This window comes from Ctenopharyngodon idella, chromosome 11 (genome assembly GCF_019924925.1).
Source record: "Ctenopharyngodon idella isolate HZGC_01 chromosome 11, HZGC01, whole genome shotgun sequence".
In the NCBI taxonomy this organism is placed as follows: Eukaryota; Metazoa; Chordata; class Actinopteri; order Cypriniformes; family Xenocyprididae; genus Ctenopharyngodon; species Ctenopharyngodon idella.
The window spans coordinates 2611929-2630322 of NC_067230.1; the positions used below are offsets into that span (position 1 = coordinate 2611929).

Consider the following 18394-nt stretch of genomic DNA (forward strand, 5'->3'; position numbering starts at 1 on the left):
CTGAGTCTCGCTGTATCGCTCAGGCTGCACTGCAGTGTCTATTCACAGGCACGATCCCACTACTGATCGGCACGGGGGCTTTGACCTGCTCCGTCTCCGACCTGGGTCGGTTCACCCCTCCTTAGACGACCTGGTGGTCCCGGGCTCCCCCAGGAGCACCATATCGATACCGAACTTAGTGCGGACACCCGATCGACATAGTCCACTGCAGCCCAGAACTCCTGAGCTCAAGCGATCCTCCAGCCTCAGCCTCCCAGTAGCTTGGATTACAGGCGCGCGCCACTGCACCCGGCGAGAGCTGCGAGAATCAGCGCTGCTACTGAATCTAGTGCGCTCACAGCGACCTCTAGTGTATGAAAACAGATGTTTAGGTTACAATTACAGTCTTTTATAACTGCTAACAAGCGCTTAGATTACAATTAGGCAGGGTGAACGATAGCTTGTGGAGGCAAACTTCTTCACATGCTGTTCATTTTCAACACTGTTATAGTCTCCAAACAGATAGGCTAATCAAAAATTCAGTTTTTCAACAATTTTAAGCATACTGTCAATTGACTAGTGCAACGGGGCCTACACGAGCTCACTTTTCACCACACCTAAGTTTAATTTAGACACTTTTCATTTAAAGTAACTGTCTTTCATAATGCAATTGCATGAGTTTTCATTTTGCATCTATTCTCTTTTCATTTCACTGACTATATTACAGCATAAAGAATAAATGAGAAATGCAGCAATTTGTTTTTTTTCCCTATATCTTTACATATAGTAATTTACTTGCAAAAAAATAAAAGTTGAAATAAAAAACAAAACAAAACAAATTCCTGAAGCAATAATTACAAAAACAAACAAACAAACAAAAAGCATCAACATTGTATAGTAATGACGTAATGTGCCATCTTCTTCTTCTTCTTCTTCTTCTTCTTCTTCAGTGTGTCTTCCTTGATCCATGTTTCCAAACAAAATCATTATGAAGATTTAAAAAATGACTGAAAAAATATACTACTGTGAGAGAGACTAAAAATAAGACACCTGGGTCAGCTTTCAGCTGAAATTGTAATTAGTTGTGTTTGGAATAATTATTATTTATAGTTTTTTACAATTGCTAACAAGCGTTTACCAATACTTAAAGTACTTTTTCTAAACTCTTAACACAGCAACACACCCACATCACACAATTAGCCAAATAGTTAATTTTCTGCCCAAAACCATATTTTGTTAAATAAATACAAACTCTATATATTTCAAAATGCTAAAAAAAACCTTTTCTACATAATATACTAACTCTATCAAAACACAGCAAACCTGATTCAAAATCGAGTCGTTCTGTCAAAACTCTAGCACTAGTTTTCTACCCAACGTGAACATGTAGTCAATTAAAGAGCAATGACTGTCAAAATACTAACAGTTGATTGCATTATGATGTCTTGATGTCTTGGGTGATTGGATGATGACGGGAAGGAGTAGGAATTTAAGATGTGGGGGATTTGTGGAGAAGAGAGAGAGACTTCCTTCCGCTAGGGTAAATACTTCCTCCTGTTGACCAGATTCATTTGTTGTTAGATTGTGTGATTTATTTATGAGTAAGTGAACTCAGTATTCTGTTGTGCTCTTTAACAGAAAGAGAGTTGAAGTTGTTTAACATCTTTTAATTATGTTTATGTCTTATGTTATCTATGTTTGTTAGTATTTTATGTTCTTTTTGTTTTAAGGAATGCAGGGGGAGGGTGCCATTTTTGTTTGTACTTCTCTCTTTTTCTCCTGGTTATGGCTAGGTAGGGAGATAGGGAAGTTGTATGTATTTTATTTGTGGATTATCTTTGTCTGGTAATTTATAAATATTCTTGGGTTAGTTAGTTTGGTTTTGTTTGTTATTTTGGCCTAGCCCTCCCCTGAAGTTTTTGTTCCCTACATATTTGTTAATCCTTTGAGAATATTTTGTTTATAAATCTTTATCCTTTCAATTAAAATACCTTAATTTGAATTGGTGTTTGTGTTGACTCTGGGACGGGAGGTTGGATTGCCCTGGTTCTCTCTCCAAGGTTTTTTTTTTTTTTTATTTTCTTATTTTTGTTACTGGCTCCCCAGCCACCCAGTGTTGTTCTGCATCCACACTGAACAAAACCAATTCAAAGAGTCCTATTTTACTGTGTGTCCATGTAATGAAAAGAACTTCAACACCTGACTCTGCCTCTAACTGAGATTGGAATCTGCTATTTCTCTATATTTTAGTGATCTGCAAATTAAAAATAATTATCAGTTGTTTCAGTATTTGTTTTATATATATTTTTTTCAATACTTTTGAGCTGCTGTTGTTGCAAAAGTAGAGGTTTTAAAATGTATACATTTAAGGTTTGGAACATTGGGACTTCATTTCTGACTTGCTGTGTTTAAGCATTTGTAAATAAGATGAGAAAGATCCATGATTTTTGTATTGGTAAGATTGTATGAAAAGAAAATGTAAGCATTTTATAAATGTGTTAATTAACTGCATTTTGTGTGAAAACGACATGAATTGTGTTAATGGTATGGTCACAACAGACGGATGCAGAGTTTGCCATCATTTTGATTTGAATGTGCTTTTATCAGTTTTGTTTTTATCAGTCAGTGAATACTAACAGACATATATTTCTTCCAGAGAGAGGCGGTATAGTAGGCCTACCAATAATATGATACAGTACAGTACAGTAGTGCAAATCAGCAATTGCCATTACTGAAAAGATTTAACAATTTAAAAAAATTACAAATTTGAAAGTGAGAGGGGCTAATATCTGGAGTTAACAAGTAAAATAGAAATGCACGGTTATAAATTGAATTTCTGTAGTCACATTATTCATCTATATACATTTCTTCTTCTTTCACTTCTATCCCAATGAACAAGAACAAACCCAAAAGTCTGAGTCTCGCTGTATCGCTCAGGCTGCACTGCAGTGTCTATTCACAGGCGCGATCCCACTACTGATCGGCACGAGGGCTTTGACCTGCTCCGTCTCCGACCTGGGCCGGTTCACCCCTCCTTAGACGACCTGGTGGTCCCGGGCTCCCCCAGGAGCACCATATCGATACCGAACTTAGTGCGGACACCCGATCGACATAGTCCACTGCAGCCCAGAACCCCTGAGCTCAAGCGATCCTCCAGCCTCAGCCTCCCAGTAGCTTGGATTACAGGCGCGCGCCACTGCACCCGGCGAGAGCTGCGAGAATCAGCGCTGCTACTGAATCTAGTGCGCTCACAGCGACCTCTAGTGTATGAAAACAGATGTTTAGGTTACAATTACAGTCTTTTACAACTGCTACAAGCGCTTACCAATACTTAAATTTTTCTAAACTCTTAACACAGCAATACACCCACTTCACACAATTAGCCAAATAGTTAATTTTCTGTCCAAAACCATATTTTGTTAAATAAATACTCTAGGCCTACATTTCAAAATGCTAAAAACCCTTTTCTACATATACTAACTCTATCAAAACACAGCAAACCTGATTCTGCTCGTTCTGTCAAAACACTAGCACTAGTTTTCTACCCAACATGAAAATATAGTCAAAGCGAAATGACTGTCAAAATAACAGTTGATGGCATTATGAAAACTGCATTACTTTTCATGTTTCAGTTCTACCTGCGGACAATATGAAATGTATTGTTTTTATAATTAAATTTCCTTTTACTGCAGGAAAAGTATGCTTACATGTAAGCCATTCTCCATTTTTGGTTGAGTGTTGAATGTGTGCATTCTTGGCAACATACTATCTAAAAGTGAATGAGTCATTACATTATAGAATGTACAGTAGAAGAAGAAAGTAACAGAATTGTTCAGGGCAGCCACTGGTCAAATGGGTCCCCTATGAACTTCAGTTGACCCCCTTGGTTGAAATTGCTTTCTGGAGGTGGGGTGGAGAATGGCGTCCCCTTGGTAGTTGGTGCCCTACACAGACTGCATATTCTGCATATATGGAACAGTTGTATATGGAATTGTTGTAGTAAAAGCTTTACATGAAGCTTTTACTGAAATGAAAACATGAAATTGCTGCTATTGATAAACAACAAATCCAACATACATGCTTTTTGGTTACTGTGGAAACTTTTTTCCACCACAGAATTTAAAAAAGTATTAAAGGTATTGTGACTTTTTTCTTGCAATTGCGAGTTTACATCTCACAATTCTGACTTTTTTTCCTCTGAATTGTGAGATAAACTAGGGATTTAGAGGAGAAAAGTCAGAATTGTGAGATAAAAAGTCACAATTACTTTTTTACTTTCTATTCTATGGCATAAATAAGCTTTCATAGGTTCCACATGGGGGAAAATGCAAAAGATGCACAGTTCAGCACACATTCTTCCTCCTCTCCCATGCCTCTTCTTCTCCAACTCTTCTCCTTCAATTCTTCCTCTCCCTCGTCCAGACATTATTTTTTTCTCTCTCTGCTTCTCTGAGTTGTTCAGCATCTACAGTGAACAAAAGTATGTATGTCCAAGTAATGAAAAGAAATTCAACACCTGACTGAGACTGGAATCAGCTATTTCTCAATATTTCAGTGGTCCTTTACCTAAAAATCTAACCTAACAGCAGTTGTTTCAATATTTTTAATATATAGTTTTCCATTACTTTTGAGCTGCTGTTGTTGCAGAAGTAGAAGCCTTATACTATATTTAAGGTTTGGAACATTAGGTCTTACAGTTTTTTACAATTGCTTAAGCACAGTTTTAAAAACAAGGCTCATTTTGTCAAAACACTACATACAATTCACAGATCCACACACACAAGTAGCAGAACACCTCAGTTCTTTTGCAAAATGAAACACTTCATTCAAAACTTTACATTCATTTAACAAAACCCAACTTTGACACTGTATGGAACACACATGGTTCATACATTCTGATTCTGTTTGATTCATTTACACACTGCTGTGCTCAATCTTAAACACTTGTAACTTCTATACTTTTCTAATGATATAGTCTGGGTTTGATTTTTTCAGAGATATTGTTAGAGTAAAGAACATGAATATACTGACAAAAACAACAACAAAAAAAACAACAACAACACAAGACCAGTACTGCACATTGATGAAAATATTTATTTCTCACCACATTGTAAACCATTCAATACATCCATGCCTTTCCAAAGGTTACATTTTGCAAATACAATATAGTACATGAACAAAAACATTTGTGGAGACAAAACAAAGCATGATTTTAAATGAAAAAAAAAAAAAAAAAAAAGTAGAAAAAACACCTAAGCATCATCTCTCGGCCTAGGTGGATCTGGCCATAGCACTTCATCCACATCACAGGCGATGTCCTCTCACGCAAGACAGCGAGGGAAGAATCTTCTTGAATGGCGAATCCATCCTTGGACAGACCCTGCATCAGTTACTGTAGGTCAGGCCTTCTCCATGGCTTGAATGAAGCATATCCTAAAATAGGGCCGGGTAAACCTTCCATGCCAAAAAAAAAAAACCCTCCTCAATGGATTTAAGGAAGGAACAATATGGTGGGAGGTATCGGGGTGAAAATTATGGATGCTAATGAAACCAGTTTTGGACCAGAGAAGATAGGTGGAAATTTATATTGTCCCATATGACAATGTATCTCATCTGCTCTGCATCCATTTGGTGTTCTGCTGTGATGATTTTGTGAAGTCTTTCTAAAATGTGAATATGTGGGCCGTGTTGTAAGGGCCTAAGTTGAAATGCTGGTGGAGGACCCCATTCTGCATGTTTGCAACATTCATTGTGATGTTACCACCATGTTGTCCCGGGACATTCAAAACAGCTCTGTGGCCAATGTTGTTTCTCCCTCTCCCTCTTACTGCAACAATGCCTTCCATTTTGGTGAAGACACATAAACTCACCTTTTGCCTTTTTATAGTACTTGCACCTGATTGTTGAGTTTACAGTTAAGCACCTAAGTGTCTGAACACCTGATGGCCATGTTTGATCAATTGGTTTATAGGGGTGGTATTTTGGAAAGCAGTGTCTTGAAATGGCAAAGAAGTGACATTATGTTAGATTTCTGTGTCTAATGTAGAGAAGTGTGTTTAGTGTTGTGCAAAACAATGTGTGTAGTGTTTTGCAAAAAGTGTGAGGCTGAGAATGTGCTTTAGTTGCGCAGATCTGAACTAAGGTTATGCTCCTTGAGTGTAGAGTTTCAGTAACTGTGTTATTTTTAATTTTAGCGTGTAAGCAATCGTAAAAAAAATTTCTGACTTGTGTTTAAGCATTTGTAAATAAGACCAGAAAGATCCATGATTTTAGGTATAAGCTTGTGTGAAAAGAAAATGCAAACATTTTATAAATGTGTTAATTGACTGCATTTTGTGTGAAAACGACATGAATTGTGTTAATGGTATGGTCACAACAGACGGATGTTGTGCTAAATTGTTCAGAGTTTTGAAAATGTGACTACAGATTGGACAAAAGTATGTTAGCAGGGTGAACGATAGCTTGTGGAGGCTAATATTTTCACAAGCTGTTCATTTTCAGTAGTACTAATCTCCAAACAGATATGCTAATCAAAAATTCAGTTTTTCTACAATTTTAAGCATACTGTCAATTGACTATAGTACAATGGGCCTACACGGGCACACTTTTCACCACACCTAAAAGTTTAATGTAGACACTTTTCATTTAAAGTAACTGTCTTTCATAATGCAATTGCATAAGAGTTTTCATTTTTCATCTGTTCTCATTCATTTTAATATAGCCTATCTGACTATTTTATTAGCTACAATGAATTAATAATGGTTAATCAGTTAATTATTTTAGCTGGGTTGATTATTACAGTTTTTTCAATTGCTAACAAGCATTGTTCAATACTGAAGCCACATTTTCAAAACTCTTCATACAGTCTGATACCAACATGAATCTTGGCCAAGCAGCTCATCTCACCTCCAAAACTCACTCAGACCATAACACTGGAAACAATTCACATTCAAAAAACATACATTACATTCATAACACACTGACCTAAAAAACACTAACAACAGGGAGCATTACATAAATTATGAACTTTGATCTTTAAAGTTTGAATGATTTTTCACATAAATCAGTATTTCATAGAATAAGAATAAGATCTTTTCATGCTACTGACTGTATTACAGTATAAATAATGAATGAGAAATGCAGCAATTCATTTTTTTCTATATCTTTACATAGGCTATAGTAATTTACGTGTAAAAATTATAAGGTTGAAACAACAACAATAACAAAATCCTGAAGTAATAATTACAAAAAACAACAACAACAACAACAAAAAACGAACAAACAAGCAAAGAAAAAAAATAATCAAAAGCAAGTATAGTATAATCACGTATGTACAGTATTGGAGTCCCAGCTGTGCCAGGAGTCTTTCTGTGTGGAGTTTGTATGTTCTCTCCGTGTTGACGATGGTATCCTCTGCAGAGGGTTCACCCCACAATCCAAACACATACAGGACAGGTGATTTGGAGACTGTAAGTTTGCCTGTAGGTGTTTGTGTGAATATGAATGTGTGCGAGTGTGTCGTCCCTGTGATGGACTGGTCATCTAGGGTGCCTCCTATGACCCAAGACCCTGGGAGAGACTCCAGCCTCCCCACGACCCGACTCTGACACTCTTCTTTCCCCACCAATGTGTCTTCCTTGATCCATGTTTCCAAACAAATCATTCTGAAGCCAATAACAAAAAAATAAAAAATACTAGGCCTACTACTGTAAGAGAGACTAAAAATAGGACACCTGGTTCGGCTTTCAGATGAAACTGCAATAAATTGTGTTTGGAATAATTATTATTTAATTTAATTGTAAATATTTAGCTAAGATTTTATATTTCAATATAATTACTGCAGAAATGCACAGAGTTTATCATCATTTTGATTTGAATGTGCTTTTATCAGTTTTGAAAGCAGTTATTCAAAATATGTGCTGCAATTATATAATGTTTTGCAGATGGTGAAGTATGAATGACAAAAGTGTTCATGGATTTTGAAAAACGTGGCCATTGAATGCATTTTGCGTGAAAGCAATGAAAAATGATTCACAGTTTGGTCCACATAGACTTCTATTTCGCTGAATGTGTGTTTTGAAAATGTGGCTTTAGTCCTGAACAATGCTTGTTAGTAGTAGAGACAGAGCGCATTTAGGCCACGCCCACACCGGGGGAAAACAATCCAACCGTCTCCATTGACTTTGTATTGTGTGAGGCTGCCTCCTTGTCATTTCAGACTTATAACAAAAAACAGAACAATGCCTTAAAGCTGCTGTGTGACAAGGTGTACAGCAAACAACCTAAAAAACCCAGAACTAAGTTTTTATAAGCTACCGAACCGTAAAAGCCAGCCTTTAAGGAGACAAAAATGGATACAGGTAATAAGACGTGAAGCATCAGCAGGAAGAATGGGTACATTTTGGGATCCTGACACTCAGTATGCCTCAGTAAGCCTATGTGTGCAGTGAACATTTTGTTACTGTTAAGTCAAATATCCAAAAGTCAGTTTTATATATTATATTTCCTGTCGCTGATTACGTTACCCTCCAGTGGGCGTAGTTCTCATAGTAATATGACATGTCACGCTCTGTCTCAATCGCCTGTATCCACTTTTTAGTCCTTAAACGCTCGTTTTTTGGATTGACAGCTTATAAAAACTTCTGGGATTTTTTTTTTTTAGCTTGTTTTCTGTACACCTTGTCACATAGCAGCTTTTAGACATTATTTTGTTTTTTGTTATACAGGTGCTGGTCATATAATTAGAATATCATCAAAAAGTTGATTTATTTCACTAATTCCATTCAAAAAGTGAAACTTGTATATTATATTCATTCATTACACACAGACTAATATATTTCAAATGTTTATTTCTTTTAATTTTGATGATTATAACTGACAACTAAGGAAAATCCCAAATTCAGTATCTCAGAAAATTAGAATATTACTTAAGACCAATACAAAGAAAGGATTTTTAGAAATCTTGGCCAACTGAAAAGTATGAACATGAAAAGTATGAGCATGTACAGCACTCAATACTTAGTTGGGGCTCCTTTTGCCTGAATTACTGCAGCAATGCGGCGTGGCATGGAGTCGATCAGTCTGTGGCACTGCTCAGGTGTTATAAGAGCCCAGGTTGCTCTGATAGTGGCCTTCAGCTCTTCTGCATTGTTGGGTCTGGCATATTGCATCTTCCTCTTCACAATACCCCATAGATTTTCTATGGGGTTAAGGTCAGGCGAGTTTGCTGGCCAATTAAGAACAGGGATACCATGGTCCTTAAACCAGGTACTGGTAGCTTTGGCACTGTGTGCAGGTGCCAAGTCCTGTTGGAAAATGAAATCTGCATCTCCATAAAGTTGGTCAGCAGCAGGAAGCATGAAGTGCTCTAAAACTTCCTGGTATACGGCTGCGTTGACCTTGGACCTCAGAAAACACAGTGGACCAACACCAGCAGATGACATGGCACCCCAAACCATCACTGACTGTGGAAACTTTACACTGGACCTCAAGCAACGTGGATTGTGTGCCTCTCCTCTCTTCCTCCAGACTCTGGGACCCTGATTTCCAAAGGAAATGCAAAATTTACTTTCATCAGAGAACATAACTTTGGACCACTCAGCAGCAGTCCAGTCCTTTTTGTCTTTAGCCCAGGCGAGACGCTTCTGACGCTGTCTGTTGTTCAAGAGTGGCTTGACACAAGGAATGCGACAGCTGAAACCCATGTCTTGCATACGTCTGTGCGTAGTGGTTCTTGAAGCACTGACTCCAGCTGCAGTCCACTCTTTGTGAATCTCCCCCACATTTTTGAATGGGTTTTGTTTCACAATCCTCTCCAGGGTGCGGTTATCCCTATTGCTTGTATACTTTTTTCTACCACATCTTTTCCTTCCCTTCGCCTCTCTATTAATGTGCTTGGACACAGAGCTCTGTGAACAGCCAGCCTCTTTTGCAATGACCTTTTGTGTCTTGCCTTTCTTGTGCAAGGTGTCAATGGTCGTCTTTTGGACAACTGTCAAGTCAGCAGTCTTCCCCATGATTGTGTAGCCTACAGAACTAGACTGAGAGACCATTTAAAGGCCTTTGCAGGTGTTTTGAGTTAATTAGCTGATTAGAGTGTGGCACCAGGTGTCTTCAATATTGAACCTTTTCACAATATTCTAATTTTCTGAGATACTGAATTTGGGATTTTCCTTAGTTGTCAGTTGTAATCATCAAAATTAAAAGAAATAAACATTTGAAATATATCAGTCTGTGTGTAATGAATGAATATAATATACAAGTTTCACTTTTTGAATGGAATTAGTGAAATGAATCAACTTTTTGATGATATTATATAATAATATCATAACATAACATAACATAACATAACATAACATAACATAATTTTATGACCAGCACCTGTAAGTCAGAAATGACAAGGAGGCAGCCTCACGCAATACAAAATCAATGGAGACGGTTGGATTGTTTTTCACCCTGGTGGGCGTGGTTTTCAGATTATGACGCGTGTCGCTCTGTCTCTATTGAAAAAAACTGTAATAAAGTGTGAAACAGCGCCTCCATCCGGCCATAGAATGCAGTCAATGAATTCTAATAGACATATCACATTTCTTCCAGAGAGAGGCGGTATAGTGCCAATAATATGATACAGTACAGTACAGTAGTGCAAATCAGCAATTGCCATTACTGAAGATTTAACAAATAAAAAAGATTATAAATTTGAAAGTGAGAGGGGCTAATATCTGGAGTTAACAAGTAAAATGTAAATGCACAGTCATAAAATTACTGTAGTCACATTATTCATCTATAAACATTTCTTCTTTCACTTCTATCCCAATGAACGAGAACAAACGCAAAAGTCTGAGTCTCGCTGTATCGCTCAAGCTGCACTGCAGTGTCTATTCACAGGCGCGATCCCACTACTGATCAGCACGGGGGTTTTGACCTGCTTCGTCTCCGACCTGGGCCGGTTCACCCCTCCTTAGACGACCTGGTGGTCCCGGGCTCCCCCAGGAGCACCATATCGATACCGAACTTAGTGCGGACACCTGATCGACATAGTCCACTGCAGCCCAGAACCCCTGAGTTCAAGCGATCCTCTAGCCTCAGCCTCCCAGTAGCTTGGATTACAGGCGCGCGCCACTGCACCCGGCGAGAGCTGCGAGAATCAGCGCTGCTACTGAATCTAGTGCGCTCACAGCGACCTCTAGTGTATGAAAACCGTTTTACATTTTGCAGTCTCATTTTACAGTCTCTTTGGTAGCTATATTGTTAGCTATATTGCTTTAAATTAGTTTAGCACAGTACACAAAATCAAATAATAGCTGTTTAACCACGTGTAGGCCCTAGCCTGAGTTGTCCATCTACCATAAGAGTAGCCTATTTATTTTAATCTATTCTCATTCATTTTAATACATCTGATTGATTGATTGATTGATTTATTTATTTATTTATTTATTTATTTAATTTAATTTTAAATAAATAAACTGATCTCAGTTTAACCAATGAACCATCTGTTATACCTATAGATTTTCTGCTGGTTTGAACATTAAATGTGTATTATATTTGTAAAACATTATATCTTACATTTGTGATACATATAATAAAAAAATAATGGATTGTTGTAAATTTAGAAACAGAGTAGCCATAAAGAATAATATACTTTATTATTATAAACAAAGACTGGACTGGATTACTTAATTTGGCCAGTAAGGTCTTTATTTTGTGTTAATTTTGTTGTTGCTATTCAACTAAGAAGGTGTGACACCTCTAGCAGTTCAAAACGCTTACACTATGTTCTACGCCTTCCATATTCAACTTATGAAACAAGTGTAACTGACATTATGTCAGTTCTCAGTTCTTTCTTTTTAAGTTGAATACAAAAGGCAGTCTGGCGGAAGCTAGTTATTTTACTTTGTAACGTATTATATATGGATATTTTTTTTACACAAACACATCGCTTCAATTCAGAAGGCCTTTATTAACCCCCCGGAGCCATGTGGAGTACGTTTATGATAGATGGTTGTACTTTTTTGAATTTCAAACAGGTGGTTTCAATTCACTGCCATTATAAAGCTTAGGAGCATCAGGGTGATTAAATAATATTTCTCCGATTGTGTTCATCAGAAAGAAGAAAGTCATATACACCTAGGATGGCTTGAGGGTGAGTAAATCATGGAGTAATTTTCATTTTAAAGTGAACTTATCCTTTTTAATTCAGCTCAAAATATCTCACATTGGGTGTCTCTGCCGACCTCTTGTGGAAAAAAAAAGTTTGTTCTGCATTGTAAATGTGTTCAAATCTAACCACTTCATATCTGTGTGCAGTCTGCATTGTGATTGTGATATTTATTTAAAAAAACAAAAAAACATTGCCCCTGTTATATGACCCCCATTCATTTCAATGGGAATTCGTGTGTGTAGTGTACGTGTGTGTGTATGTATGTGAGTGTGGTCTGCATTGGGGATGTTCTATAGTCTCATGCCTTCATTTGTGTGTGTGTTTGTTCTGGATTTCTGGACATTTTTTGACAAATTAAAAGTTTAGTTTTTGACATTCATTCCTAAGCGGGTCCACATAAACTCCTCGAATCCAGTAATTTTTTTTTGTGTATTCCAAGTTCAAGTGTGACAAAAGTCAGAAGGTTTTGGACCACTCTGATGAACAATCAATTTTTTAATTTTTTAAAAATATAAATTTTTGGTCAAAATGACCCGAGGAGAGGATGAAGAACTTGAAGGAATGTATGACTGAAGAAGGTCTGATAGATAAAGAGAGCCAAATTATGAAGAGCTTTGTAAGTGAGCAACAAAATTTTGTGATGGACACAATAATGAACTGGAAGCCAGCGTAGTTAAAAAGGAATAGGTGTTATATGGTCAGGAGTATGTGTACTGGTAACAAACCTTGCAGCTGAGTTCTGAATTAACTGCAGTCGGTGAAGTAGATTTTCAGGAATACCAAATAAAAAAGAATTGCAGTAATCAATCCATGATGTTACCAGAGCATTAATAAGGACTTCAGTACAATGCTGAGAAAGTGAGGAACGGAGTCTATATTACGTAAATGAAAAAATTCAATAGGCCTAAGTGAAATATTATTAATATGAGAGCCAAAAGAACCAGCAAATCATCAAATATAACACCAAGGTTTTTCACCTAGGTGGAAATACTAACTGGACAGTTGCCAATAATCAGAGTAAAAGATGGTGTTTTAGAGATGGATAGACCTAGACCCAATAAGTTTCAAGTTGAATTTATTTCACATTTAAAAACAACAGGAGTTCACCAAAGGGCTGTACATATAGGGTCATAAAACAAACAACAACAAAGACAAAGAGAAAAATCACAGCTTCCAAACTGAATTAAATTCCAAAGAATAAAAATATGTTTTAAGACTACATTTAAAGACAGACAGTGTCTGGGCCAGCCTCACAGACAGATAGTCTAGATTTTAGGGGCAGCAACTGCAAATGCACAATCTCCCATGCTTCAACCTTGCTCTAGCCAGAATCATGTGGTCGGCAGACCTCAGAGACCTTGTTAGGGTGTGCAGTTGTATAAGGTCAGAAAGGTAGGCTGGAGATAACCATAAGAATTTATAAGCAAACACTAAAACCTAACATGCACTGGAAGCCAATGCAGGAAAGCCAATATGGGGGAAATGTATTCGAGCTTGCGCGTTCCTGTTAAAACTCCAAGCATGAGAAAGAGGCCTGGCTGACACCAACATAGAGGGCATTACAATAGTCTAAACGATATGAAATAAAGACATGTAACCCTGTCATTAAATGACAAAAAAGATGACTTTAGATAAAAGCCTTAACTAATAAAAACTTGATTTTTACCACAGAATTTTAAAGTATATGTCCATTATTTCACCCAGATTTTTTAGAGTGGGTTTAGTATAGGGAAGTAGAGAGCGCAGATGTTGTTGGAGGCCTTATGAGTACTGTTTGGACCAAATATCATGATTTCAGTCTTGCTCTCATTAAAATATAAGAAATTTAGAGCCATCCAAGCTTGAATGTCCTCAAGGCAGTCAAACAATGGTTTTAAAGAGCTGGCATCTTTTCGTATCAGCGGCAAATAAATTTGTGTGTCATCTGCACAACAATGAAATGAAATGCCATACTTCCTAAGAATGGACCCTTAATGGGAGCATGTACAGTGAAAACAGCATTGGGCCAAGAATAGAGCCTTGAGGTATTACACATGGAAGGGGTGCAGACAAAGAAAACAAAGTCTCCAAAGTGGACAGAAAAATTCCTGTCAGATATATAGGACCTAAACCACTCCAAAGCAATACATTTAATACCAAAAACATGTTTCAACCGATGATTAGGATATTATGATCAATGGGGTCAAATGTAGCTGTCAGATCTAAAAGCATAAGAATGGCAGAGTCTGTGACCATTAATAGATCATTAAAAACTTTTAAAACTTTTTTTGTGTGCTATGAGTTTTAAAACATAACTGACATTCTTCAAAAACTCCATGTGAATCTAAAAAAAGCTCTATACAAAAAACTTTCTCTAATATTTTAAAAAGAAAGGGAGTTTAGACATTGCAGTGCTTTATTTTGCAGTAAAATTGAATTGTTTGGCTAAGGTGAGAGTGTGTTTAGATCACTGTGTTAACTGTTCAATTACATTACTTTGGAGAAATGTGTCAAATCGATTTAGAAAAACTGTAAGCTGTAAGAAATTATTAGTTATCCATATCCTGCAAACACGAATAACCATTATCTTTCCATTGTTCTTTATAGTGGAAAAAATGTTTTTTTTTTTTTTTTTTTTTTAGATTATTAAAATGCACACTTATTGATGCATAGTAAAATTTCAGTTGTTACTGTGCATGAGCTCCATCCGTTTCAGATTCAAATATATTACTGTACATTTGCCAGCATTTAACACATGAAACTGTTTACATATGATCTCTAAATGGAAAAATGTAGTGAATGTGGAAATGTATGGCAAAGACTATGTGTGTTTCCTTTCAAGTTGTGATATAAACAAAAAATAAGAAAACATGAAAAAAATGAAAAAGCCAAAATATTGAGCCTGAACTTTAATAAAGAATGCACACCATACATTTCCCAGTATAGCAACCCCATAATGGTCAATACAGTTAATGGTAAGAAAGTCATTACAGAGTGGTGGTACTTAAAACTGCACATCAACCAGGACCATCCACTGCATTCACTGTTTACAGCCCACCTGCAGAGTAGAATAACATTTATTTACTATCCATGTATATACACAACAAAATCCCTAGAGTTAAATCAACTCTGCTTAGAGAACATATGGTCCCTCTCTAAATAGTGTTAAAGTACCACTGAAACAGAGTTAAAGTCAGTTGTAGTTTTTGTGTTTCTCTTTTCTTCAGTGATTTTTGTTAACAGCAGGTGTTCATCACTAATGATCAATCATCACTTAATTAATCACTTAATTATCTCATCAAAGTTAACTCTGCTTCAGTGATACTTTAACACTATTTAGGAGATTTTGCTGTGTATATACATGGAAGAGAGAGATTATAAATACCTTAATTTTTGGACCTAAAAAAGAAAGATGGAAAGATACATGTCAAGCCAGGAAAAATTATGTAATATAAAACACATGATCTGTGACATAAAAATATGAACTTACCTAATGCCCTGATTTTCCAGGAGGCACCTGTAAGTGGCGATCTCCTGCTCCAGACGGCTCTTGATGTCCAGCAGTGCAGCATAGTCTCTGCCCTGCTGCTCAATGCCAGAGCGCACCTGACAAAGCTCTGCCTCCAATGTGTTGATATGTTGCTGGAAGCCTGCTAGCATAGCGCGGTACCTAGCCTCTGTTTCTAACAGTGAGCAGTCCAGTGCTCCTTTCTGTGTGCGTGATGAGAAGAGGCAGAAAGAATAAAGACAAATTTCCATTAATCCAAGACAATAAACTATACAGTTATTGAATAGAACAAAGCAAAGACAGGTTTACCTTAGATAACTATTAGCTAAAAAATGATTATATCTAAAGAACAAGACTGAAAACTTTTGCCATACTTTAGGATTGTAAAGAACAGATACCGCTTCACTGTCCACTTTGCTTCAGTTTAGTTTTGGGAGTCATGGATTAACATACTTTTAGTTATCACTTAACATTTAACATTTAGTTAAGCCTTTTTCATGCCTCAGATGATTTATTACCACTGCCTCTCACAATCCTTTCCTCTTTCTTTCTTTTTCTCTGTCACATTCTGTATTTCCTGCAACTCACCATGCTGATTTGAGACTGTAGCTCGATCTCCAGGCTCTGCAAAGTACGTCGCAATTCTGAGATGTGTGACATGGAGGTTTCTAGGCACTCTGTGCTGGTGGCAGCATCTTTACACAGATCTGCCGTCTTAAAGAGAGTCATAAACATACACATCATGTGAGCTATTTAACTCATGAGTCACTGAACTATATTGTTTCACTGTATTAATACCAAATCCAACCTACAATTTGAAACCATTAGTCTGCCACAGTGTATGATGGCTAATTAGTGTTCACAATGTAGAGGAATTAGAAGTCTCACCTTCTCTTTGAACCAGCACTCCTGTTCTCTGCAGTGTTTGTTTATGATGGTCTCATAATGACAACGGATGTCATCCAAAACTTTTTTCAGGTCTTGCTGAGGAGCAGCATCCACTTCCACACACACTTTTGCATTTGTCAGCTGACACATTATTGCTGCCACATCCTGTAACCACATATGGCTCAAGCATTATGGCTTTAAGATGTGAATTCAAGTTATTGCTTCCATTTATCTTCATTAAAAACACAAAATTACAAAATTGTGCTTTTTGTAGTTTTTTGATTATTCTGCTACAGGCAAACTGCTACAAACCTCCTGGTGATTTTTCTTCAAATATACCAGCTCCTCCTGCAGAGCGCAGATCTGCATCTCCAAGTCGGCCTTTGCCAGGCATGTCTTATCAAGTATGCGACGCAGGTTATCAATGTCAGCCTTCACACACTGCCGTATCGACAACTCATTCTCATACCTGATTGGTGGAAAGGTCGGAGGGGAGTGAAATTATCATGTCTAAACATGACAATTATCTATATACAATCAAAAAGCTATATAGCAACACATCTATAACTTTTGTTAAATCTAAAAGATTAGAGTGTGAGCCATTATTTTTCATTGTTTCCTCTATCACTGTGTATATGTTGTATTTATAGCTGGATTACATCTGTTCAAATTAACAGCTGTATATGTATGTATGAACGTACATTTACTTGCATTTCCATTTTATTCTGTTTTTATTTGCCTCAAAAAAAAGTAATATCCCTTACTGTTTGGACTAAAAAGGAACACAAATTAGAACTTACTATTAATAGATCTTTTATAAACATTAGTTTTCCACAATGTTTTGAATCAAATGCTCCAAAAGAACTAGATGTGAAAATGCTTTTATAAAACTCACTTTATCCTGAAGTCTTCAGCAGCCAATTTAGAGTTGTCAATACGCAGGAGGATTTTGCCGTTGTTGATAGTAGCATCTTTAATCTGCAATGAAAAGCATTGGCTCATTTATAACTTTGAAACAAACATTATGTATTTGTTTAAAACAAAGTATTTTCTTATCACTTTACATTATGTTACTAGGATTCTCTGCAAACAGTTTTTATATGCAAAGCAAAGATATTTCAGCACACACGAATCTGAATATGGATCAGAAATCAGTGCCATTTTTATTAGAATCTCAGACATCAGACACAATTTTTGTAATATATTTTGAAGATTTCCACCCTTAATTGTCTCTAATCTACCTTTTCCTGAAGACAATCAATGGTGTTCAAGTAGCAACTGTAGTCTCTCTGGCAGATTGGCCCCTTCTTCTCATAGTACTCCCGGATTTGCCTCTCCAGTGTGGCATTGGCAGCCTCCAGAGAGTGCACTTTATCTAGGTAGGATGCCAGACGGTCATTCAGATTTTGCATGGTGGCCTTCTCAGTCTTCTGGAGGTAGTCATAATCCCTTCCATAGCAACCTCCAGCCATGATTCTTGCACCAAATCTTTCACCATGTCCTCCGCTGAGCAGTCCACCATGACATCTGTATGCTCCATCAATTCTGTATGATGGACATGGGGAGCAAGTATTCGAACGAAAAGAGCAGGAAGAGATGCGCGTCCTTCCTCCAAAACCACAGCCATACACGCTGTAGGCTTTGGGTGCAGCTGTACCACAATGACGAGGAATGATTATTGACTTTGAAGTCATGGAACACGTCTTGGAGAAGGTACTGGAGAAGGACTTGGGGCAGGTTTCAGAGCATGTCTCAGGGCAAGCTATGGAGCAGGTCTCAGAGCATGTCTTCAGAGAGGTCTCGGGGCAGGTCTTAGGGAAAGTGAAGGAGCAGGGCTTGGAGCAGGTGTCTGAGCAGGTCTCAGAGCAAGTTTTCAGACA

At 37.2% G+C, this 18394-nt stretch overlaps 1 protein-coding gene and 1 long non-coding RNA gene across 2 annotated transcripts in view; both read right to left on the minus strand.

Annotated features, from left to right (window-relative positions):
• LOC127522200 (uncharacterized) overlaps positions 1-18394 on the minus strand; it is a 27867-nt gene continuing 9473 nt past the window's right edge. The window contains exons 2-3 of the long non-coding RNA XR_007932536.1: positions 2979-3023; positions 1-85 (exon numbers count right to left, since the gene is read on the minus strand). This is a non-coding gene — a long non-coding RNA (uncharacterized LOC127522200). The remainder of the gene's footprint in view (positions 86-2978; positions 3024-18394) is intronic.
• On the minus strand, positions 15478-18001 carry LOC127522195 (keratin, type I cytoskeletal 19). The gene is made up of 6 exons (XM_051911849.1): positions 17756-18001; positions 17410-17492; positions 16827-16983; positions 16515-16679; positions 16215-16340; positions 15478-15829 (listed from the first exon to the last, which is right to left on the minus strand). Exons 1-6 carry the CDS (start codon positions 17984-17986, stop codon positions 15605-15607), a joined length of 987 nt encoding a protein of 328 aa, XP_051767809.1. The 5' UTR covers positions 17987-18001; the 3' UTR covers positions 15478-15604.

What these genes read in the sequence shown, in the direction of transcription:
- LOC127522195 (XM_051911849.1), bottom strand. Translation starts at nt 17,986, where the DNA reads ATGGCTGGAGGTTGCTATGGAAGGGATTATGACTACCTCCAGAAGACT. An exon ending in GCTGAAGACTTCAGGATAAA is followed by an intron (nt 16,984 to 17,409) that starts GTGAGTTTTATA and finishes TCCACCAATCAG; the next exon opens with GTATGAGAATGAGTTGTCGA. An exon ending in TACAGTCTCAAATCAGCATG is followed by an intron (nt 15,830 to 16,214) that starts GTGAGTTGCAGG and finishes TCACGCACACAG; the next exon opens with AAAGGAGCACTGGACTGCTC.